Source organism: Patella vulgata, chromosome 5, assembly GCF_932274485.2.
Source record: "Patella vulgata chromosome 5, xgPatVulg1.2, whole genome shotgun sequence".
Lineage (NCBI taxonomy): Eukaryota > Metazoa > Mollusca > Gastropoda > Patellidae > Patella > Patella vulgata.
The window spans coordinates 75,821,488-75,848,340 of NC_065883.2; the positions used below are offsets into that span (position 1 = coordinate 75,821,488).

The following is a 26,853-nucleotide window of genomic DNA, read 5'->3' on the forward strand; positions in this document are numbered from 1 at the left end:
AATAGATCAGTTTAAGATTTGACCTCCTTTTTGTTACGTCATTAAATGTATTTCTTTGTTTTGCTCTTTTGGGTCAATTAAACAAAGACTGTTATAATGATTTTAGTCAGAATGGGTATTATGACGCCATTAACCGAATAGCCACAGGATATACAGGAATACACGATGGCATGATAGGATTAAGGTTTTACTCAGGCTTGTTACGTCATTGGTTGTTGTTTATACAGGCGATACGTTTCAAGTCAGTAGCTTGAAGCGTATATATGGTATTAGTGTCAGTGACCTGTGGCACGAAGTAACAGTATATTGTCGCATACATAATATATTATGTCAACGCTTGGGCGATATAATATATTATGTCAACGCTTGGAACTAGGATGGAGGTGACTAGGCATGAACTTGCAACGATAGATTTAATTGGCGCTTTGATAACCAATGAATGCTTTGGAGACATATTTTGGCGGTATTTTCCATCATGGAATCGGTAAGTTTCGATTGTTTTTTTCTTTTCTGTTTTTTCTCTCTTTTCTGTGTCTGTGAGACATATAGATTTATTTTGCAATAAACGTACACATGAATACAAATACTAGGCTAAACATGCATATAGGTGAAAATAGCGAAGGAAACCCAAAGACAAAGTGTTTAAAATTTGCAAGTTGGTCCTCGGCCTCGGCTCGAAACAAAAAACAAGATGGCACCGATAACAATTGTAAAAGATTATATTGTTAATATTAGAAAATAGTAGGCCTATAATCAACCGTCACGTGTGAAATTAAAATTATATAAACCATTTCTGGGATACGTGTGTAAACTTTCTTTCAGCTTTCAGATAGGAACAGCTCGAGCCTTGACTCTATTATTACGTATAAAAATAGTCTAAACATGACCTAATTTCAAATGATTTACATGTAAGGCCTATATCAATTATAATAATAATAATCTCGTCATTTTACAAGTGTACGGTAGCAAATTAGGCCTGCCTTTTCTTTCAATTTGGCCTGCCTTTTTTTTTCAATTTGGCCCTTGCGGATTGGCACAGCCACAGATTCGCCGACCCCTATGGGATAGGCAGTGCCGTCGGAAGCGGAGGGGGGCTGCAATAATTAGCAAAAATATGTAAAAACATTGGAAAATACCTACTTTTTCGAAAGCATCTTCAGTACAGCCCCCCCCCCCCCCAATAGCCCCCCCCCCCCCCAATCGAAATTTCGTTCCGACGGCACTGCCTATAGTCCTATATATATATATAATATATATAGTAGTATAGCTATGAGGGAGGAGGTTGAGCATAAACCTAATAACTTTGTTTTGGGCCACTTGTACCTTGACTTTGCTATAATTTAATACCACAAGGTTGTTTTTTGTTTTCCATAAAATAGTTGTTGAGGCCCGGCCTTACACATGGTTTATCATGTGCCATGCTTAGGCCTACAGCTTGCAAAAAGCAATTGGCTCATGTAAGCGCGGTCAATGTTTTTTTAGTCTATACAGTCGTGCCAACAGCTGATTAAAATATTGATATGTGAGCAATATGCAAGTATATATTACACACGATAGAAAGTAAACTTGTTCAAAATTGACCATAGGCGGAATATCTGTATTATCTAGCAAGAGTAGATGAAACTCGCATGATTTTATAGATTTTCAACCCAGGGAAATGAATGAACACCTTAGCAGTAATAGTCAGGTTGTCCTATATAAAAAGTTTTACAGTTAACTATATGGCTAGGCACAACCATAATCTTCTGAGTTGACTGGGCCCCTGTGTGGTCGAGTTGCTAGGACCATTTGCCGCTCATAGTGGCTCGGTAAGACCAACTGAATGATGACGCTTGCTGCTCATGGTTAGGGTTCCAAGTTCATATCCCTGCGATATTGCAAGGTCAACCTTGTGGATTTTTTCAACTGTGTCCCTGCTTGTCAGGTGAGAGCTGACGCAGAAAGGCCTCGTAGTCAGAAGGGACTGAAACAATCAGAATCCTGTGTTCATTTGGCAGATTGGCAGTTACAAATTTATGAAAACCGAAGGTATATTTATAATAATCATGCGTCCTTTGAAATGCGAAGACACGATTACCATCAATATGCGCATGTGTTCCAAGAAAATCTGACTCCTGCATCACATTCTAAATTCGGCGCATGATAAGTTTGACGGTCTAGAACCAGTCGAGCTAAAATCGAACAAATGTTGAGTAGCATGTCTCAAGCGGTTGAACTTTTTAGGAGTCAAATGGATTTGGTCTACTATTTGAAAAATATTTAGCGCGCCACGAGATAAACTCGGTGCATAGACCTGGCCTAAGTCTTGAAAGTTAGTTTAAAATTGAAAAATATCCCTTTATCTTGTCAAAAAACCCAGATAGGCATATTCAGCAACCCATCTTAAGCTGACCATGGATAAATCTGATATGCAATAACTGTTTCTTCACAGTATTACGAAACTCGACGAGGTTGTACCATAGGTTTTGAATATTTCATCATTATTAGGGTGATCCGTGCACTCTACAGAAATACAGTCCACCGCTGATAGTTCGAGACTACCACTGAAGCGTGCACATTCGCCGTGTCGAGACCAACTTTCTGACAGTATGATACTATAAATAGCCATGGCACGTGCAATTCTCTACAAATCTATCAACTATTACAGCCGTAAAAAAATTATTGTTGACGATTTTGAATAGCGGTAAAATTAAGCTTCTTGGTTATTACAGCAGATTTAGAAATTACGTTCGTTTTATTTTTTAAATCGCTTTATCATTAACTGTACCGTTAAGAGCGGCATCTTTTGGTTTAGTACAAATAATATCTCTGAATCACTCGGTTTAGACAGGAACATGATACTAGCAGTAGTTTCATTTTACTTTTACAAGCTTCTTAAAACAATTGTTGAGCTAGCTAACGTGCTTATTTCTAAATTCAATTTCTTGTTCTAGCTTTCTGTTATGTTTCGTAAAAAAGTAGTCTTGATTATCCCGACCTGTCAATCAGACGTAGAATGGTCGATAGACTGGTTAAGCGAGACTAATTTCAAAACAAGGGCACGTAACCTATCTTTTACTCAAAAGTGTCTGGATGTTATGGACGACACTTGGAACCAGTTTTCAGTCTATTATTTATAGATGATTAATGGTCATAGCTTATTAAGTACAACATGATCGTTTATTTAGTGACTATAATTGTGTGAAACTGATTTGAGACTTGGCATATATATAAATATTGTGGCGTAATTGTCGAGATATTTGGAGATATTTATTCATGGTGGGTCACCCTATCATTATTAATAATGTGCCTATTGTCCAGAAAAGATATATTTGTATTCCAAATTATATTCTTGTTCATTGAAGTTGATATTATAATTTTTTGAATTTTAAGTTAAGAAATTATTAAGCTTATATTTCCATTAATTTGTGGCTAAGAATTGTGAAACAACATTCATTACCAACTGTTAAAATCCATGTTATTGTTAGTTGGTTCATTAATAAACACTTTTACTTTTTACAGTCTAAATCTAAGAGAACTGAGTTTGATGCCAATCAAGTTAAAATATTAAATTCTGCATGGAATAGCGGAATCGGACACGCAAAAATAAATAAAACAATAAATGTTACTGCCGAAGAATCGGGCTTGTCGCCAACTCAAGTAAAGGTGAGACTCAATTTGGTTTTGATACATTATTGCCCATGATGCATTATGTGTGGTTTAATGGTCGAGCGCGAGACATTAAGTAATATATTGATACTGCACGAGGCGAAAGCCGAGTGTTGTTTCAATATATTACGCAATGTCTTAAGCGCGAGAGCATTAAACTTCTTATAATTCAGACACTATCTCGCACGTGCATTTCAATGAAATACGGCACACAAGTTCACTATATTAGATAATGTACTATTGGCAAGATGCCCGTACATTATTGGAAATAATGGTACGCCAACATCAAAGGATTACGTCACATCTGTATTTTAAAATCATTTATTTAAAATTTAAGTACCGGTACAAAAAGTGCATCTGTAATTTATTTGTTGCATCAAGTTAGCAGTTGTCTTTGGTCAATTTAAATTGAATGTTGATGTCAGGTAGCTTAAATGAACACCTATATTTTTGGTTGGCCAGAAAATTTATGTGCATGAGTTAGAGAAAATTATAGGCCAACTTCACGTTTTCTGAGAGATTCAAAGAATTTTATTTATCTGTCTTTTAAAATAGGTTAAGGTTCAGTGTCATAAAATAATTACATAATTAATATAGAAGTGAATAGCACATTTCAAATGTCTTTTCACAGTGTTGATTATTGTAAAAATTTAACATAAAAAATTGTTAGTCTATATTATAGGAATAGATAACTGAACATTCCTTACTGTTGCAAGCTAGGGAATTAGTATAAAATGACATGGTTTCAGGTTTTCTCCCAACAGAAAAGGTGCATGCATTGAATTGATCGAGTTTGAAACACTTCATTGGACAGATGGCATTTACAGCCTCCGATAGCACTTTTCAGATATTTTTATACAGACGAGACGCCTAAATTTATTGTGTGGGCAACCTGATTCTGTCTGAGTGCTAGTCCTCTGGATGACATATCTCCTAAGTCCAGTCAGTGGTTTTGCAGGGTGTATTGCCGCCTGGGGCCAAATATATATGTGCGCCCCTATTGGTGTAGTATAAATATAGTTGAGAGCAAATCGAGCCATCTACGTCTTTGGTGTTTGTGTTGTGTGAGGCATTATAAGCCTTTCTTGAACTTAAATATCACCAAGGGACACCCAGTGGACACTCAAGTGTGTAACTACCCTCTGCACTTAGGCAGAGTCCCCCTATCAGTAAATTTAAATCTGGCTTAAAAACTCATCTATTTAGACAATTTTATGACTGATATGTGTTAATACCAAACTGTGAACTGTGAAGCGCTTAAAAATGAAGTAGTCATAATGGAGCGCTATACAAGAATCATAATAATAATAATTATTTTATAATATACAAAGAACTGCCCAAGTTTTTAATAAATTACGTATTTTCAGCTCGAAGTTGCCGTCCCTGTAAAGGTGCCGCTCTCGGGGCTCCGCCAATGAGTCCATTTATTCTGTTTGCGTTCTATAAATAGCCTACTGTTTACTGGGGGATGCCTAGATTTGTCAACCAAATTTCAATATCTTGGTAGTGCCCTAGGCAACTGAATTTTAACAAAAATTTCCTAGCTGTTACAGTTGAGCTTTATGGAGAGAAATATGATTCAGAAGTCACATGTGATTAGATGGGTGAAGTATGATGACATGTTCTTAATTCTGGGTAGTCGTATAAGGAAATTGTAAATGCCCTCTGTTCACTGACAAGCTCTATAATTGCTGGTGTAATTATTTCTTTGTAATGTTAAGTGGTAGGCATATGTCAACATGCTTCCAAGTCTATCTTATGTAAATGTAAGGGTACTTTCAAATAATTCAGACTAATTTTGTTTCAACAAATCAATTTCAGAATTGGATTATAAATAAAAAAAGGAAAGAGAGCGGTAGAGTGTATAAAAAAAACCATTACATAAAAGACTCTACTCAATACAATAATTTTTGTAGAGACCAGAGCAAAAGTAAGTTAGCCTTACTTAAGTTTCAAAAGAAGTAGCACCGAGTACAGACTTACGGTAGGTGCATGATCAAATTCTTACTATACAATGCAAATGGATTACAGTGAGAACTTGAGTTACGAGAACCTGAAATTTGGGCCTTCACAGACATCCTTTAAACATTTGCAAGTTCTCATCTTAATTATTCTGAACTTTAAAGGTGTTCCAGATCAAAGCTTCAGCTGATACTGAATCTTTGGTGAGAATGGGTAATTTACATAAAATTATTAATCTGGTATACCCTTGAAGTTTGACACTAGGATACCCTCAAATTACTTCGATAGTTATTTTGGCTAACAGTTCACTCCAGATTTATCTTTAAACTTCAAGGACTCTCTAGGACGATATTGTCCATTCAACAGCCCTCGTTTAACCAACCAGAATGCTGAAAATGTCATATATGCATGCTACAATTGGTTATAAAGCCAAAATGATTATAATACTGTATTTTATTGTGAAGATACCCAAAATGAATATTTGTGTGGTAGAACTTTAAAGTTACGGTTGGGAATGTTTGTTTTTTCAGAAGGAATAAAGGATTTCAAGCTTTGGAGTAGGAACTGGGCAGAACTGTCTAGTCAGGAAAAATTAGAATATAGATACTCTCCAGTTCCTCTCAAAGACCAATCCCCAAATTCAAAAAAAAACACATCAACAGCTTTATTGAAACAGTTACAGGGAATTGTAAGTATAGATGTTAACAGTTATGTTTATAAAACCAGTGAATGGCTTACTATCTTATTACACTACTAATTCTGTCTCATCCAACTATAGTTGAGATCATCTTGGGCAAATTATATGAAGCTAGAACCGATAGAGTTATAGAGGTCAAGCGAGTCATGCCCGGGCAAAGAGGAGTTTACTGAGTGACTACTTCAGCGATTACGCTGGATAATTGAGTACTCATTTGTTTACCACATGTTTTTACATTAAATTAATTTGTATGTTAGAATCAACAAGTGTTGTTGAATATAAAGCAAATTGCCTTCATGATTCGAGTGAGTTGACAAAGGTAGTACACTGACACGCATGTTCAACAAAATTCGATTGGCAAAGATGAGGATTGAGCAAGGCAAGGCCCAAGCCCAACATTCGAAGCCGTAAGAAAAAGTAAACGTGAAGTTTTGGTAGTATTATGATGGAAGCTCTAGTTGATGAGTGTGCAAACATATTTGGTAGATATTTAAGATATAAAGTTGGAATGTATCGAAGATGAGGTTCTTAGTTGAGACAAAATAGAGGTTTTTGTTACGATGGAAGCTCAAAAACAATACACAGTTTGAAATTGACTCCAGTTATCTCAAGTGATATATAACACGTAATATGTTATTATCATGTGATATCATTAAGTTGGCAGCGGATGTTAAACTACCTAACTCACACACATTAAAACTGTACTTTATCAATTCAGTTTTTTTTAAAAATCAACCCACATGCTGTCAAAAATAGAAAATAATAATAAAAATTAAATTCCACCCGTCTGCACGCTTTCAATAAAAAAAAGGTGCTCGAGAAACACCTCATTAATTTTGTATGGCCTAGGGGTCATAGAAATGTCCAAAAACCATAATTCTGGTATGTTCCTGCCTCAATATACCACACAAACTTTCAACATAAATATATATAACTTCGGATATAAATTCAGAAGAGAAAATATATCTTGTTTTTCAACTTCGGATTGACCTATATTTTGTATGTCTTTCTTGTATCTTGTCATTTTAGTTAATTAAACTAAGCGATTGTGATGTTGACATTGCTGCTGTTGGAGAAAGGGAAGGAAACATCATTTTTGCTGGCTCTAACAGCAGCAAATTTCTGAAATATTTGGAAAATAGAGAGGATGAATTTGTCAACTCGCTACTTTTAAAACCGGGAAAGGATGCTGAAGGTAAGCTTATTTTAGACAAGAGGCCTAGTAATGGATCTTATGTAATTAAGGTTAGGAAAATATAGCATAGTAGAGTTCATAGCACAAACATGCGAAACTGCTCATCAATATTTTCAGATATTGCTAATTTTATGCACAAAATAATAAAATGGGGCTTAACAACCAACATTTAAATATCTTATGGGCTAATGAAGAGGGTGCACCTCACAACAATCAAAGCACCCCTAGTTAGCGTAGGTGGTAACTTCAAGGCTCTTCTATACCAACCACCACCAGACTCGCACAGTGTTATACTTTGGGTTTTGCATAATGATTGAAAATGATTGATTTTATTTTTATGTATTCATATTAAATTTAGTATGTGACATTATAACAAACACAATGTGCTTATTGCTTCTAAATGTCGTTCAAATCTTATATGTGGCATTATGTCCATCAAATCTCGATATTGCCCTTTGTTAACAAATTAGAATTTGGACCTCATCAATACTTATATCCAGAGTTCTGTGTATTTCACTCGTTTTGAAATTCTATGTATTGAGCGGTCCAATCGTTTTATTTAATGTTCTCAAGGTGAATTTGTAACGAAGATTTTCTATAATTTATATTAATGACTTTCGTATTGTTCTATTTATTACAGAATCATGTACAAAACAGCTTAGAAAACAGGTACAAGATCATATGAATGCTCTATATGGTAAGTTGTTCTTAGTAGTTGTTGCAATTCAAATGTTTTCAATTTCCAAGATATAGTGAGATCTGTGAGAAAAGACTGAACTAAACCTCAGAGTAAGTCAAATGACAACACGATCGATCCGCTCCACTAAAAAAACACATTATGTTGCAAATGACCAATCGCAACTATTCGTTTTTTTCCGTCATTAATGATACGGATAATCGGAGTCAAGTCACCCCACACATTTCGCACCTGTATAGACCTTGTTGCATAGGATCTATTTTGAAGGCTATATTTGATGCATGTGAATTCATTGTGGGAGTTCCCCATCCCACCCCAACACACGCCATCACACACTAGGGGAGTGATGGTCGACAGATGATATTGTTACATTGACAGCCAGCAACATAACTACTCGCTCATTGACCATACTAATAACGTTATTTCTAGGATAGCGACGAAACCGAGTTTGGCAATTATTTTCTCAAACAGTACAGATCACTGGGTATGATATAAGTTTTAATTTTTATCATTCAGGAAAAGCTACAACATCTTATCAAAGATTTCCATATGAGAGAGTCAAACGGGGAGAAATAGTTGTAGATGGTTTCCCACAGGAAGTAAAGCCGATTCAAGTACCATCTAGATATGGCAGGAAGAAATTAAATTTAATTTTATCTGTTCAAGAAATGTAAGTCTTTGAATTTAAAGAGAAGCTATCTTCGTGTTTTTAGATCCCATATCATCTATCCAGGAGCCGCGGTGGCTTGCTCGCTAACCAGGAGGTCGTGAGTTTGATCCTCGGTCAAGGAAAGATCATCCGGATGTTCCAATCTGGCTTCTCCTTGTCGGTGGCGCAGAACAGAGGGGCTGGCAAAGAATACCACCTTAGTCGTTCGGATGGCACAAAAAACCGTATAGATAGCAATAGATGGTTTTAGTGCAGTCAATTGGAGATCAAATGAAGTAAAGAAGAATAAGTTGGATTTTTTTCCTTAAAAAATAAGCAGGTGCTAAATTCACTGACGGATTCAAGCAACCATCTTAAATTTATTAATTTATTCATTATTAATCTAACCGAATAACCTATTTTTTGTATACAGATCTGTGAAGGAAACTGAACCATCACGAACAACAGCACCACCCCTAACAACAGCACCACACATAACAACAGCACCAAACCTAACAACAGCACCATACCTAACAACACATCCATTAACAACAGCACCACACATAACAACACATCCATTAACAACAGCACCACACATAACAACACATCCATTAACAACAGCACCACACATAACAACACATCCATTAACAACAGCACCACACATAACAACACATCCATTAACAACAGCACCACACATAACAACACATCCATTAACAACAGCACCACACATAACAACACATCCATTAACAACAGCACCACACATAACAACACATCCATTAACAACAGCACCACACATAACAAAACATCCATTAACAACAGCACCACACATAACAACACATCCATTAACAACAGCACCACACATAACAACACATCCATTAACAATAGAACCACACATAACAACACATCCATTAACAATAGAACCACACATAACAACACATCCATTAACAACAGCACCACACATAACAACACATCCATTAACAACAGCACCACACATAACAACACATCCATTAACAATAGCACGACCCATAACAACACATCCATTAACAATAGCACCACACATAACAACACATCCATTAACAACAGCACCACACATAACCACACAGATGCTTACTGCAGATCAGAGTAATATAGGCAAGTTCATTTATTATTAATTACTCTTTTGGACTTCATTCAAACTAAAGTGTAGTTTATTTCAAGTCCAGTTATTATGATCCACTTCAGCTTTTTAGCAGACAAACATCAGCATGATGACAGGCACATTAGTGCAATAATGAAAAAATAGATATCTAATATGTTCTTTTGAGTTTATATTCAGAGACCTTTTGTATAGGTGTGATGCATAAAAAAATTATGTTTAATAAGAATAGTGAATTACTCCTACTGATTGATGTAAATCATTGTATACCCATTTTTAAAATGTATATTTTGAAGAAACCCCAATTCAAACCGGTGAGTATGGTGCTTGCTCGCTATCCAGGAGGTTGTGGGTTTGATCCCCAGACAGGGAAAGATCAGCGGGTTTCCCAATCTGGCTTCCCTTTGTCAGTGGCGCATATCACCTAGTCATGTCATCGGTGCTGCATCAGGGCGCATGCTAAAGAACCCAGACAGTTGCAACATTTCCCTCATTTCACTAGCTTCTTCACTAGCCGAAACAAAAAGTGCATAAAAGTAGGACGTTAAACCCATTTCATTTCCTGTTATGTGACTTAAACAATGCACTGTTTTTGGCATAACGAAAGTTGCAATAGCAATATTATTAACAGTAACTGTATTATTAGCTGCAGACTTGTACTAAACATTTGATTCTATTTTCAGAATATGAAGTAGAGTGTATAGTTAAAAAAAGAAAAAAAAATCGAAAGGTTCAGTACCTCCTACACTGGAAGGGTTATCCATCTTCTGCCGATTCTTGGGAAGATGAGGAACATTTGAATGAAACCTTAAAAAAATCATTGAAAATTAAAAAAAACAAAACAAGTAAATAAGTGACTAAATATGCAGAACAATATATCAATTTTAGACATATGAACAGTTTACACCAGAGTTAATCCACTCAGCCTGTGTGATCTACGACATTATACATTATATTGTATAAATTATTATTTGTATCCATTTCAAAAGTTAACACAAGTAAGGTTTCACATGAAATACCAGTTTTGTGGTTAATTATATATATTTGTTTGTAAATTTTGTATAAAATGCTGAGAAAATCAGTATAAAAAAATATATATATATGTTTTTATGTTTTATTAATAAGTTCAACTTATTGTTAGCAAAGTCTGAATTATGGAATCAATATTGTTTTATAAGCAGTTTAAATTTTCTTTATGTTTGAAAATTACATTCATATAATATATCAATTTTAGACATGAACAGTTTATACCAGAGTTAATCCACTCAGCCTGTGTGATCTACGAAACTTCCCAGGTTGACTAACTTTGATATCAACCTCTTTAGAAGTCAATATAACTCTTACGTTACAATATAAGTGACTAATGGATTCATTTGTAAGGTTGTATAAAAACACCTTATATCATGGACGTGCAAAAGTGAGTGAATTCTGGATATGTGGCTGTGTTGAAATATTCAACATTTTATGAAACAAATCTTGCTTCGTTCAGAGGGGGTCAATGCGATCATGACTGCTTCGTTTGGAACAAATGCTGATTTTCAGTCACATGAGTTGATGTAGTCGATCAGCATTTATTCAAATTTATTGCTTCGTTTCAAGAAGGGGGTCCAGGGTGAAACGAAGCAAGCTCTGTTTTGTAAAATGCTGAATATTTTGACACCGCCCCTAAGGCGACTGTGCTTTGGATTTGTTACTCAGTTAAAATAAGAGAGAAGTATTCCATGGATTAGGTTTTCACAAGGTCATAATAACTCACCCTTCCCATCGAAAGACGTCATGGACAACATAATAGGGACATGTTTTATAATGTGTAAAAACTTTACATCTTTGCTGCATCTGACTTTTTGCTATAATTTGCTTAACGTTTTGGATGAATGGAAATTTCTGCTATAGGTTCATAAATAGATAGACATTATACATTATATTGTATAAATTATTATTTGTATCCATTTCAAAAGTTAACAGAAGTAAGGTTTCACATAAAATACCAGTTTTAGTGTGGTTAGTTTTATGTATTTGTTTGTAAATTTTGTATATAATGCTGAGAAAATAAGTATAACAAAATATATATATGTTTTTATGTTATTATATCAATAAGTTCAATTTATTGTTAGCAAAGCCTGAATGATAGAATCAATATTATTTTATAACCAGTTGAAATTTTCTTTGTTTGCAAATTACATTCATATAATATATCAATTTTAGACATGAACAGTTTATACCAGAGTTAATCCACTCAGCCTGTGTGATCTACGAAACTTCCCAGGTTGACTAACTTTGATATCAACCTCTTTAGAAGTCAATATAACTCTTACGTTACAATATAAGTGACTAATGGATTCATTTGTAAGGTTGTATAAAAACACCTTAAATCATGGACGTTCAAAAGTTAGTGAATTCTAGATAAGGGGCCGTGTCGAAATATTCAACATTTTATGAAACAAATCTTGCTTCGTTCAGAGGGGGTCAATGCGATCATGCCTGCTTCGTTTGGAACAAATGCTGATTTTCAGTCACATGAGTTGATGTAGTCGATCAGCATTTATTCAAATTTATTGCTTCGTTTCAAGAAGGGGGTCCAGGGTGAAACGAAGCAAGCTCTGTTTTGTAAAATGCTGAATATTTTGACACCGCCTCTAAGGCGACTGTGCTTTGAATTCTATATATTTGTTTGTAAATTTTGTATATAATGCTGAGAAAATAAGTATAAAAAAATATATATATGTTTTTATGTTTTATCAATAATACAATTGTGTGACTTTTTTGGCTGTAAGAGTAAGCCAATACCCAAACAATGATTCTCTAAATATTGAAGCTGTTATTGAGTATTGGATGTATCCATGTCTATAGTGCAGGCCACGAAATATGGGGCGATCAAACTGATTGATCGCCTGTCGATCACCTGAAGGAGATTTCAGAAGAATGATTTTTTCGATCACCCCACTGAGGCCAGGTGATCGAAAAAAAAGTAATGAAACACAATTGTAAAGTCTGTCGGCGGCTTCAACAGAAGGAGCATTTTAACATGATTGTTTCAGAAAATATGATCATGAGCAACAACAGTGGCCTAAGGTTGTCAGCTTTTTCTGATTCACACATGCAAGAAAACTTTAAGCTTGAAATAACTCCGCAAATTTTGATCACCTGAACAGAAATTCAGGGAATCATTTAATTGGTAATGATCACCCCAGCTTGTCTTATTTAGAGGCCTGTAGTGCCCTACTACTTCGTTCCTCCGTGTTTGTTAACTAGGAATACTGGTTATTCCTAACATCAATCCTGAGTTTACAGACGATCCACTGTTCAGGATATGGAAAATGCTTACAAATGTGTTATGCAAAGAAAGTACACTGGAACTGTTCATACGTTGTGGGGTACACTGGGACTGAAACCCTTCAACTATACATTATCTAGTTGAAAGATAATTAGATAATGGTTTGATCAGACGCGAATTAGAACAGGGGCTGCAGCCACAACTCGATTCATAAATACAAATTGACATATTTCCCCACTTACTTCGTCTCAGTTTCTGAACCCTTCAACTCATAATCAGTCTCGGGTTGTGAAAAGCAGCATTCCTGGATTACCATAGACAATCAGAGTCCATTTTGGACTAGGAATATTTTGTATTATATTACCCATTTGCATCTTTTTTCAATCAAAAACGTCCATAAAGGACGTCCGGACGCGTCTGGTTTTCGCTGACCACCTATGCATGTGTCACCACGGACGTTTTTTTATGAACCCTCTCATACGAAGTAGGACTTGTCACGTATGAAAAACCTAGTGTTTGAGGAGTACCACTGAAACTCGCTTATCAGAGAAACTCAAGGACGCTTTGCCCCTCCCCCTCCCCCTGCCCTTTGTCTAGGGGGCAAACGTTGCCCCCATCCTGACAAAAAAAGGCAATTGGCATGATTATGACTTCATAGATATGTGGGATGTGAGCCTAATTGTCCACAACATAAGGGTAGGCAGGACTTTTATTCAATATAAACTTATGGAATCTCATGAGTCGGGGACAACCAATGATTCGTGATATAATACCCCTAAATGTTTTCAAAACTACACCTCATATATACCTCACGAGAGGCCCTTCAAAATGCAAAATTTTCTAGGGGGGCTTACAGCGCCCCCCAACCCCCAGCTGCTAGTGCTATGTGGCTTCGCTCCCTCGTTTATCTCACTCCGCTGTGCCCCTTCAACCAGAGTTGCCCCCTCTGCCCTTTTTTTGTGCAGGCGTCCCTGGAGAAACTTGTTCAAAGATGTTCAAGTAAATACTACCCCATTTAACTAGAAAAGAGACTCCGACTGACCTAACTGTGTTGGATTCCAATCCAAAAGTAACCTAATCAATCCATTTCCATCATTGGTATGTAGGCCTATAATAATATGCTCAATTGGTATTAAGTTGAGATCGTCAATCGAATGAACAAATTTGTTCAAATGGAGAGAAAATTCTTTATCCGATTCAGACATACGTCCGAGAAGTCCTTGTAGGCCTACACAATTACGCATATTGTACACCCTGATGTTATGAATGGTTTAGCTACAAATTTATGAGCGATTTTACTGAAGTAGCTGATATTTCTGAAGGTGTAGTGTTTTTGATGTCCCAAAAATTCGTTTTTAATGTCACCTTTATCGCACCGGAATAGCTGCTATTTCTATATTTCTAACTAACTATCACCAAATGCGAAATAATGGGTAGGTCCTTAGATCTTCAGTTCAGTAGTCACCGATTGTCTGAATTCCTGTGTTCAAACCTACGGCACAAAATCGAATAACAGTAACAGTTTATCAATAAGTATACAGGTATCACCAGCGGGAATGAGAGTTTTCCTGAAAATTGGAAGGTCAAGCTGACAATGTATTATGTTTTAAATTCGATTTCCGTAATGGAAATAATCCGGTGGTTTGGGTACCTGGGAAGTGACGGGGTCAATTCTACTTTCTAACCCTAACCCTATATTGTATTCGGGACAAAACTTTTGAGATACGGTGACGTTTTACCTAAGAGTATATGTAAATGTTGGTGTCGTGAAGCCACAGTTTGGGTTAATTCTATAATGTTGGAAAAAAAACTCATCAAGAGAGGGTTTGAAGTGAAACAAAGTTAGGTAAAAGGGTAGGGAGGAAAGTCTCCTCAAGGCACTGGCCTAGGGTTTGAAGAGAACGAAGATAACCGGTTACCTGAAAGAAGAAGAAAATCATCATGGGCTTACGCTCCCGATAGAAAAAACAGTTACGGTTAGGGTTCATTCTACATTCTAACCCTAACTCAACATTTAGAGGTACAATATTTCATAACTTCATTGTATTTGGGTAATTGAGATACAAAGACGTTTTACCCAAGTGTATATGTAAATGTTTGTGTCGTATAGGTTATAGTTTGAGTTTTCGTGCATGCGATTTAAAATAGTACACAGATATTGAGGACTTGAATAATCAAATAATTTACAAAACTAGATCAGTTTGTGTTTTACCCTACGTTTAGACGAGACGAGTGAGGTAAGGGTATGGGTGGAGGGACACCCATAGTTAGGGTTAATTCTACATTCTAATCTAACCCTTACCCAACATTTAGGGGTAGATTATCTCATAACTTAATTGTATTTGGGACAATATGGGTATACAGTGGCGTGTTACCTAAGGCTATTAGTAAATGTTGGTATCGTAGGTTATAGTTTTAGTTTCGTGCATGTAATTCAAAATATCACACATATATTAAATATTGTATAAAACGTTTTTAGTTTGTTTTTTACTCTACGTTTAGATAGTGTTTCCCATACCTGATCTGAGTATACATGTTTTCGGAGACCTGTAATTATCCTATGTTTAATTACAATGGCTTATTTTGCGACTATGTTATTTCAGTAATTGTTTGTTTGAACAATAACTGAATATTATCAACAGGCCATTCACATATGCATGGCTCCCTCCCTCCAGTGATTTTATTCATTTTACTAACGTTGTCGCCATACGTTAATATTTTAAGTGGAATTAAAAGGTTGGCACGTATGATGAACAAGGCACATTTCAAAAGGAAATAATAAAATATTGAAATTACTTAAGACAATGCCGTCACGATGCTCCTATTAGGGGGAGGGGTGCCAAATTTTCTGTACATCACTAACAATATTTTTGTGCGTATATTACCGACTCTTCGTGCTCCACTACCTATCTTTGAAATTTTTATGCGGAATTGGACATACCAGTCCAGTTCTTTCTTCATTTTTCTGTTCGCAAAAAGGATCAGAGGCGGATTATGAGCTGAAAGGGCGCAATTACAGGGAAGTGCCAAATATGTGCCAGTCTGAGCCGCTAAGATACCCTCTCCACGACACCCACCCTCAATTTTATGGTACTTTGTGTAATTTAAAGAAAAATCGGCGTGCCGAATGGAGGTTGCAGCCTCACCAGTCACCAGCCTCTGAAAAGGACCGACTAACTTGGTCCAGCCCCCATCCAGACTCCCCGGTGACGATCACCTTACTTTGAGGATGCCTCTATAAATTATTGTTTTATAATATGGTATTAAAAAGAGGCATTTCTATGAATTAATTATTAAAATTTTAAATTTCCTTCAAATTTTAAATTTCCTTCAAATTTTAAATTTACTTCAAATTTTAAATTTTATTCAAATTTTAAATTTTATTCAAATTTTAAATTTATTCAAATTTTTAATTTAATTCAAATTTTATTCAAGTTTTAAATTTTATTCAAAGTTTAAATTTTATTCAAAGTTTAAATTGTTTTATTATATGATATTATTTCTGTGATTTACAAACATAGTTTCATGTCATTTGTTTTGCTATTTGTTAATATGCTAGAGACTGTTCTGTTTTCGCGTTATCATGATATTAACCTCTAAATTCATTATGGGAAAATTCTTGGATATATGACGTCACAGTTGGGTTCTCCCCATAGTTCTTTGGCCATATCACATCTTGCTTGTGCTATTTATAGAACTTGGGAGGTTAATACCGTGATTAATCGAAACTTCTCAGGGCAGTTTGAGCCAATCAGAAACGAGGAAATCACCAGCCATATAATAAATGTTTTTAACATTTATAATAACTATCTCTCATGGTATATACAGTTGATGAAGTTGCATTGAAATAATGTTTTAAGAAAGACAATAAATACTACTTTTTCATATTTTCATACTTTATATAAGCTTTCTTTATGATTTCATTTTCATTTAGGTCTAAGCTCTCAAACCTTCTAAAATCAGAGACAAAGGCATCAAGTCAGGAGATTTAAGTTTTCTTTATTTCATGTCATCAATATACATCAAGTATCAATATACATTACATTATGTAAAGTGACTAAGTACAATATGTTCATCATAAAGTGACGATGCTGTGATATAAATTATTAATTACATGTATGTATTACTACACATTACATTACCAAGGTCATATTATTGGGGGTGACCCCATTTTCAAGACGCCCTCCAACTTGCGCTGACCACCAAATTAATAAACGGTAATTGCATTGAATTATTAAATCCATGGATGCCCCTCCACGTCTCCCAGTGCCTATTACCACCACAGTTGAAACTGGCTCCTGCCCCGATTCTGTTTCCTCATCCACTTCCTTTTTCCACGATTTATGTCATGATTTGGTGGAGAGTGTCAGGGAATGTTCAAAATGTACCAAAATGAAATGTAGGGGATCTGAATTGGGAAATTACCTGTTTTCCAAGTTTCCAACATATAGACAAATGTGAGAATTGAACTCACCACCTCCATAAATGGAAGATCACCAGTTTCATCCTGTTTTTAGTTGGAAAACTTGTCTTTTTAGTTCATTTTATAAGTGAAAAAAACCCTTCCCTCTGCATTTGAAAGGGCTTGGGACCTTCTTGTATATATACAAGGCTGCATTAAAGGTTTTTCTACAGTTTTCATTAAGAAGTCCACTATATACAAAGTTTTTGTACTGTATACACTGTCACTGTACACTATACACTGTCAAATATCGCTATACACTATATACACTGTCACTATACACTATAAAAAACCATTATGCACTATGACTGTACACTATATAAAATATCACTATATACAGTATCACTGTACACTCTACATTATATAAAATATCACAATACACTATATAGAGAGTCAATATACTGTACGCTATACACTACACATTATATTCAAAATTATATTACAAGGCTGCATTAAAGGTTTCTGTAGTTTACATTAAGTCTACTATATACAAAGTTTCTGTACAATATATAAAATATCACTATATACACTGTCACTGTACACTATACACTGTCAAATATCGCTATACACTATCACTGTACACTCTACATTATATAAAATATCACTATACACTATATAGAAAGTCAATATAATGTACACTATATACACTACACATTATATTCACAATTATATTTCATCATCAACATTTATTTCATCCTCATCCTCGCTAGAAATGTCATCTTCGAAATAATCTTCCTGGATATCCTGGATTATTTCCTCTTCAGGAGTTACATTTTCAGAAATTCCTTCAGTTATGCCAAGATAGTCAAAACTTGGCTTTGATTTTTTTAATATTTTGTTTATTTTGATTCGAATCCGGACCAAATATTGGAGCATCCCTTTGTGATATCTTGACATATTGGATAAATCTTTTGAAACTTGAGAGCTTTGATCAATTTGCTTCAATTGTTCATTGAGATAAGTATAAAATGCCTGAAGTTCAGCTTTAATCAGCTCACTTTCCTCTTCAGCATGTTTGAACGAAGAATATGATAGAGCAGCTTGCTGTTTCTTTTCATCCAATGGGTTTTCATGTAATTTCTTGTATATTTCCGAAGTTGGAGAAGACACCATGCTGAAATCTGTGTCTGTACCAACATTGTGGTTCTTATTAAGAATGTCTAAAAGATTTTTCATTTTTGAAGTGTTCGATGAAAATTGCTTACCAATACGTAACGCAAGTGTTTGTCCATCTGAAAAATATATAGTTAATAATGTAGATAATTGATTAACATATAAATAGTCAGTAAGTTATCATATTTGGATTAGCAACTTGAAGTAGAGAATACCTGTGACCTATGTGTACGCCTATATGACAAATGTGATGATTTTGACTTTTTCTTTCTGAACTTTCCATTCAGTGTAACAAAGTCACCTTCTAGCTTACCCGCTACTCAAGAGCATGATCACACTATGAAGAACTTTTGTATACAAATTTTGAATCAGAGATATGTTTTGTTCACAAACTGAAAACTACAGTTAGGAAGTTGTATGATCGTCATCATGATCTTGTTGATAGTTATCACAAATCTCATTGACATCTTGGTAGAGGTGTTCAAATTGTTGTAACAGATCTATTCTATCCTGTAAGTTCAGGGCTTTAGATTACCATAATTTGGGCACACCCTGTATTCGAAGTGAGGCATCAAAACTAAATGCTCATTACCCTCAATAAAAATGGCTATAGGTTCATGAAACTGGGTAATATAGTGTAGAAATAACAATGTCTGCTTCATTTTGGGGCAAAACTTCAAATTCCCACTGTTTTCTTCAAAATTTGAGAACAATTTAGAATTTAAAAAAAATAAAATTTTGAACATGACGTTTAACGTCGAAACTAGAATGTAATCTAAAGCCCTGAAGTTAGTGTGTGGTGTCGTGTGCAAGGCAGGGGATGCTTAACCTCTTCTGATATACCTGATCCTACTTCGCCTTATTTGAAAGTCACACACACACAGATTTACCAAATTTGTCTTGTCCTTTGACTGTGGAATTGATTTTTGGCTATATTAACAGTAAATTTCTGATATATTTATTATGCGTCAGGATTTCAATTAACATTTTATAAGAGTGTCCTATGCTTCAAAATACTGAGGTTCACAAATACATTTACCTGCATATTTTTTCATCATGCTGCCAATATATTCTCTTTCAATAGCTAAATTCCTAAGCTTGAGTAATATTTCACATTGTCTTTTATTTTGGGCATTTAGTAATTTTTGCTTAATAGCTTCAGTTTCAAAACTCAGATCCTCTCCTTGCTCTTTGATGTGCTTATCAACATTTTTCAACTTTGACATTTCAGTTCTCAAACTGAAATAAAAATTAATAATATTAAACATTTGCCTATTTAGAGTAATTAAATATAGTGATAGAAATAAGGTCCTGAAGTACTTATTTTATTGGAAAATTAACTAAAAGCGTCAAGAAATCCAAAGGATCCCCAGGTCTCCCTTTTTTTTATTGGATTTTATTGTTGATGAGCTCTTTTCCCCAGAAAATCACAATCTTGAAAAAATGAGATTTTCGAAGACTTTATCATTTTCAGGGAATTCCTGAGCTTTTTAAAACTTTCAAAACAAAAATTATGCAAGAACAGTTGAGTGAGGAATGTAGGTCACTTTCCAGCTAACAATGACGATTGTGGGATAGTGAAATCAAACGTAGAGCAAAATATATTTTGATACAGTTGTCAAACCCTGCTTACAAAATTGCTTCAGTTTGGTGGGAAGATGGCACATGATTGGCTGCTATAAATAACACGTTAGTACCACGAGAACACAGCTTTTGTAGTTAAATTGTTAGATTACAATGGAGACAAAGAATATAAGAAAAAAACAAAAACAAAACTGTGCCTACCTTGTTATTAAAGCTTCTTTGTTGGCATCATAATGCATTACTCCAACACTTGTGCTGAAAACACAAGAAAAAAGAATTATGCTGTAATCTAAAGTCCAATAACTTCAGCTAACATAGACAGAATTGTATATTGCTACGAATGAAACAGAAAATAATTTCATTAAAAAATAAAAACATTTTAAAAACAGTTTTTACCTTATAGTCTTTATTTTGTGAACACATTCAACAAACTTTTCTGTAGAATTTAATTCGTTTCCTAAAACAAAGTAATTTGTTGAACTGAACCACAAATTAAACTATACTAGTATGCAAAAAAAAATAAAAATAACATGAAATTGAACTTAAGGCTTTTAGTACAAGTGTTCCTACTATTGTATATATTTATAATAATAACAACAACTAGACCTACTGAGTAGGCATAATCAGGTTCCATGATCGGCGATTCCAAGAATGTTTCCTAGGGAAAAATAAAATAATAGCCCCCTCAAGCCTTCTTTATTGACTCCTAAAATTACCTTATGTGTCCTTTGGACATTTGTTTCGAACTTTGGGTATCTTGACCTTTGGTGACCCGAAATCGTGACGTTTTGCAATCTAGACATTAAACATTCCTAGGATATTTCTCCCATATTTTCAATGTTGAATTATAGTTCCAATATGACTATTTCAACTTATGACTTTGCTGATAATGCACTTCTTCATACCTGAAGTCTGCTTCTCAAGTCAATATTTATGCATTGACTTAGTTTATGCAACAACATAAATTTGCCAATTACAAGGAATCCAGAAAAACAATAACATTGAATATGAATTCAGTGAAACTCACCTTTAGTATTTTTCGATTCTGTATCTTTTTTCCAATTCTGCAACCATGTTCCAGCTTGAGATAGTTCTTCTAAAAAGGTTAAAATTATGTTGTTTTCATTGAGCTCTCAAAGTTGTTATAGGAATGAACAGGGTCAGATCGATAATTCTATGTGCCTTATGCCCTATAGTTCACCAATCAACATTTCGAGAGCCACTTCATCCTAAAATCTAACGGCTCTTTTGATTACTAAGCTAAAGGTTCTTTTGTTCGGAGGTGCGCTTTTTCGAAAAATCTTAAGTCCGAACATTCGTTAGTCCAAAGTTGAGTCATTATCAACACATATTTGTTCTAAGGCCTATCGTCAGAATGGCAATAATCCAAAGACTGTAATAAACAGCATATTACATACATCGGAGTAGTAAGTTTTGTACTACGGATGCCTCTTACAAGTGAGCTCTTGCAGTAAGGGGGTGTTGTAACAGAATTTAGATCATACATGTAGGTTAATTGGCATTAACAATAACAACCCTTATTAATTCAATAAAAAAACATGAGTTTCAAACATTTTCAGATCAGCAGAGGTTACGGTTATGTATGAATGTATTTAAATTGGAATATTCTACAATATTTCTCAAATGTATGCGTATAAGAGGGTAAATCATTACCTTGATTTTTAAAAGGAGAATCTTTAATAATCTTTTCTGCTTTACATAATTTGGAATGCAATCTTGGACCTGAAATATACAAATAATTACAATAACTATAAGAACTACAATGAAGTAATGTTACATTTTAGCGTCTCAATAATCTCCAGATTCAGAGCTTCTTTACACTGTTTTCCTCTCAGAGATACCAGAAATTCCAGAGCCGACGATCAGTTGACTAATTTAGGTGTAGTGTAGTAAAATCGAGGTGCTCAATTCAAAGACTTCACGAGGAGATTAATTTCATTTATTGAAATATGTACTGATCATTAATTATTATGTCAAAAAAGCAGTAATTTATGGGTAATCATGTTATACATTGGTTTCTTGTTGACAAATATTTGTTCTCTATTTCGATTATCATTGCTAATATTTATACTAGCATAGAATAAAACTATGAAATTCGTCATTTTTTCTGTCTATTCCAAATGATTGGAAATTATGATTTATTCCAGCATTTTCATCTATGTTTGAAGATATTGAACATATTACACAATTTGTCTATATGACGGAAAAAATGAATTATATATTTAGATTTTATACTATTATACTATTCTCTTTAACACCTACCCATGTTTGAAATAATTTTTTCGGAATTATAGATTAACGCCTCTGTTAACAAGTCAACACGGTTGTCGTATGACATCTCTTTTGTTATTGACTTGAACCTGCGTAGGTAACTCCAGAGGCGTTCTATGCCTTCACCATCAGTGAGCCCACAATCATCCATAAATTTCTGTCCATATTTTAACTAAAAAAATACCAAACTAAGTAGAATTAAAAACACATTTAGTTCATATAGTTATATAGTTATATTATGTTCATATAGTAAGGATACGAAGAATAAGATTTGATCATTAAGACTAAACATGGCAAATACTTGGTAAATAGTGACTTGATATTCGAACTTATATTTGAGGATAACTAAGGATTCACTTGAATAAGCAGGCCCAAATTTTGATGGTAAGCTGTGTGTCCTGATACCAACTAACTAAGCTAAACAATTCCAATTTCTGAAAGTTCATCAGAATTAATCAAAAGAAGACCTTGAAAATGGTGGCGGGTGTCTTTTAATAAACCATACATAAACACCCAATAAAACCAACAAATGCTATCTGTATATATAGTCAAACCTCATTGTGTCGAAGTTTGCAGGACGAGATATAAACCTCAAATTATCCCGTACATCAAATCGACCCCCATCTTGGTACGATCACAATTGGCTAGATAACACAATAGAGTTCAATGTTACCCTGTGAACTTCCCCATCTGATTACATGCTCTAGCCACCATGTTTATTCTCGTTGTATTATTCACGCCTTGTTGGTTTCGTATTGTTTTGGGATTATAATTGATTAATTGGAGTAGGAGTACCGTATTTCTAACAGGAGTGTATTGCTTCAATAATTATTACAGTCTTAGATCTAACTGCGAGGTGAGGACAGCGACACATAAAATGTAAATTCTATTAGCTTGGGGGTGAACAATGACATCGAGACAGGACCGGTACTCGAATTAAGAATTTCGAGACAAAAGTAGATTTTTAGTTGAAATAAAGAAGGATCGTGATGGGACTCTCAACTGTGTTCGATTCATACCAGGTTTTCGAATTAACAGAGATCGACACAATGAGGTTTGACTGTAGTTGTAACTTACTTGGCATTGCATGTTATGTGCAAATCTGTGGAACACAGGAACAGCGAATGAAAATTTATCGAGGAGGTCATTTCTTTTATTTTTCTGCAACAAATATTCATTTATATGTAAAAAGATATTCAAGCAATGTTGAAGACAGGGGAACATGCCCCTCAACCCACTTTTGCAGGAAAGTTCCTTAACCTACTTTTTTAAGATAGAAACTTAGCGATTAGCCCACATCTTCTATCTCTGTAAAAAGAAACTATACCATGCAGCATCATTGAAAGTTATCCTCTTCTATTTTACTAAATGTATTGGAGTATTGTGTATAGTCCCCACCCTCCATTTGTCCAAGGGCCAACATAATCATACCCCAAATTAGCTTCTATAACTATAATCTACATGTCCTGGGTACTCACCATGAGATGTTTATGTAACATGCAAGCAATGTCATACATGAGAACTGTTTTGCTTTCATTTTCTTCCAAGAGTTTATCCATTATAAAAACAGCATACCCAAGTCTGCAATAATAATAATATCTTTGAGTGTAATTATATATCAAAATTACATTCCAAAAGACACAAGCCTTAATTCTTCCAAAGCAACAGAGATTGTTAGATAGTTTATCGTAACTAACTAAGAAAGAAACATTAAATGCAAACAAAACGATGAAAAACAAATGGGTGGAAATTTGAGCAGTTCAATCAATCTATAAAAATCTTACGAGTGTCATTAAAAAGCCAGATATGGCCACTGTGTTAGTAAATTGTACTTTCATAACTTACCTTTCACCATACTCCATATCAATGAATAAATAAGGTATATCGTGTTTACATATGGAGCCAAATAGCCCCTTCACATCCAATTTGGCGTTTTTTGACTTGGATCTTACGAGGCTTCCAGCTTGGAAATTGGAGCAATCCTGAATAAAAAAATAAAAGATTGAATAAAAACAATAAATGATCTCTATACATCTTGGATATTCTTTTGCAGTCAAATGTTTAAAAATACCATTTCTTCGCAAAATTAACCTCATAGACTTTACTAACGGTTGGCCATGTCACACCGATCCTCCGCTCACGGCTCATGCCGTTCGCAATCTTTTTTAAATATAACCAAGACACGAATATGTTTGCCACAGGGAACCCCTTCGTGTTTGACACATGTCGGCAGCCAAGTTTATACTAGAGGACTGCTAAAAAGATACATATTGCCCATTTCGATGATTTCGACCATTTCGTTTCGTTCCGGGTTTTATAACTAACCCTTTACTAACTGTAATAATGTAAAATGCAAAGCTGACTAGCATAAATGTATATTTTTTTTTCAGATTTTTTGAAATGTTGGTTTCCTGTGCTCAAGTTTTCCTGTGCTTTACATAATAACTGTTCTGAAAAAATGTTACTTACATTAACATAGGAACCTTTATCCACATTGTAATCCTCGATGAAGTTCTTAAACTTGGAAGGATCCACAAAGAGGAAGTCATTATGTCTTGCCGCGGTCTTACCATGACCATCTCCTGATGATTTCTTATGGACCAGTCCAAAATTTGCATCGAAAGATATCAATGAAGGTTCCTAGACAAAGTGAAAATGTAGACACAATTGTACAGTCGCATTACTTCATTCTTAGGTTAACCATAGTATGCCACCACAAGATGGTTTTAACAATGATTCAAGATCATATTAATATATTAAAGTATTTTTTCACGCCTAGGAGATTGTTATAAATAATATTTACATTGAACTGACTAAAAGATGCAGAATGTTTTGTACATTTGGCGTGGTAACTGGACACTAATTGTAATCTTTTGTTATATGTGTTAAAACAGTCATCAGTACACAATTTAGTGTCACAGACTCTCAATACATTAGTAATCTTGATATGTACATGGAAACACAAACCCCTCCCCTCCACACACACAAATGACAGTGACTTACCCGCCTGCAAATTGGACATTCACGACCAATAGTTGATTCATGATAAGTATATCTGGTTTTAAGCAAAGAACTATGATAAAGGTATTCCCTTAGGCAATCACCAATAACAGCTCTGTAGATATCTTTTGGCTGGAATGCAAATGTAAATGTATAAACTATATAAATGAAATGGGGTTTAACGTCCTACTTTTGCGCCCTTTTTTGTATTGGCTAATGAAGATGGGTATATGCCATGCAGGGTGCAATGAGAAAATGTTTGCCAGGACAGTCAGCGATTATTCACCTAATCTTCTTCAATTTCCAAATGTCTGGGTTCTTTAACAGGCGTCCTGATGCACATGAGACCTCACTTTTTCGTCCCATCGAAACGGTTAGGTGCTTGTCAATCCCTCGGGTCTTAGCCACTGACAAGGGAAAGCTGGAAAGGAAAATCTGGATGATCAAACCAATAACCAAGCTAGCGAGCACCATACTCACTGAGCCAACTCATATAAACTATATAAGCTGATAATAATCTTTATAAGAATTTAACCTATACTTACAAAATGTTCTGAGTTATGAATAAAATCATTGTCCAGATGATCCAATGCATCACAAAAGCCCTTTGCGGGTAGATGGGCTTCTAACTGCAGAACTCGTAGCAGCTCCATAAATCTTATGTCAAAAGCGATTCTGGGCTTTTGTGGAGAAGCAGCCCACAAACGATACCTCATTAAAGTAATGGGTGGTTCTTCACAATGACATAAGGTTATTGAACATTGATGCTGTGATCCTGAATAAACAATTTGAATATTATTCCACTTTATATTTATGATTAGAAAAGACATTAGATTCTAGTTCACATTGAATTCATATATCCTATTCTTGCCCACTAGCTTCAGCTCACTTACTAAATCATGCATATTTCTGCAAAACGGAACTCAGACAGATTTCATTTTGTCCTGGTTATCAAGTCTGTGATCTTAATGTACACTGAAAGACAGGAAATGTTTGAATACTATCTGTTGTTATACAGAGAGCTGAGAAATTCTATTTAAATTCTCATTTAAACGAGTTGATTTTAAAGGGAACCGTTTTCCACTTGTTCTATGCTGCTAACTTGTAAAACATGTTATTGAACTAATTAAAATAACAAACTGTGA

The 26,853-nt window shown here is 34.8% G+C and overlaps 1 protein-coding gene and 2 long non-coding RNA genes across 5 annotated transcripts; 1 reads left to right on the forward strand and 2 right to left on the reverse strand.

Annotated features, from left to right (window-relative positions):
* Nucleotides 1-304: 304 nt before the first annotated feature.
* LOC126822364 (uncharacterized) lies at nt 305-25,220 on the forward strand. 3 transcript variants are annotated; one of them, XM_050551228.2, is made up of 9 exons: nt 305-484; nt 3,502-3,645; nt 5,470-5,578; nt 6,141-6,298; nt 7,337-7,502; nt 8,143-8,199; nt 8,716-8,869; nt 9,282-9,979; nt 10,667-10,992. In XM_050551228.2, exons 1-9 carry the CDS (start codon nt 440-442, stop codon nt 10,834-10,836), a joined length of 1,701 nt encoding a protein of 566 aa, XP_050407185.1. In that variant the 5' UTR covers nt 305-439; the 3' UTR covers nt 10,837-10,992. The 3 variants fall into 3 exon arrangements, 2 of the variants coding, with proteins under 2 accessions (XP_050407185.1, XP_050407186.1); XR_008788331.1 differs by lacking the exons at nt 9,282-9,979; nt 10,667-10,992 and adding an exon at nt 25,099-25,220; XM_050551229.2 differs by lacking the exon at nt 3,502-3,645.
* LOC126822414 (uncharacterized) lies at nt 20,617-22,160 on the reverse strand. The gene is made up of 4 exons (XR_007680812.2): nt 22,091-22,160; nt 21,444-21,512; nt 20,813-20,873; nt 20,617-20,671 (listed from the first exon to the last, which is right to left on the reverse strand). It is a non-coding gene; the product is annotated as an uncharacterized LOC126822414 (long non-coding RNA).
* Nucleotides 23,823-26,382, reverse strand: LOC126821325 (uncharacterized). The gene is made up of 6 exons (XR_008788332.1): nt 26,254-26,382; nt 25,712-25,840; nt 25,178-25,348; nt 24,554-24,690; nt 24,187-24,289; nt 23,823-23,869 (listed from the first exon to the last, which is right to left on the reverse strand). It is a non-coding gene; the product is annotated as an uncharacterized LOC126821325 (long non-coding RNA).
* Nucleotides 26,383-26,853: the final 471 nt, after the last annotated feature.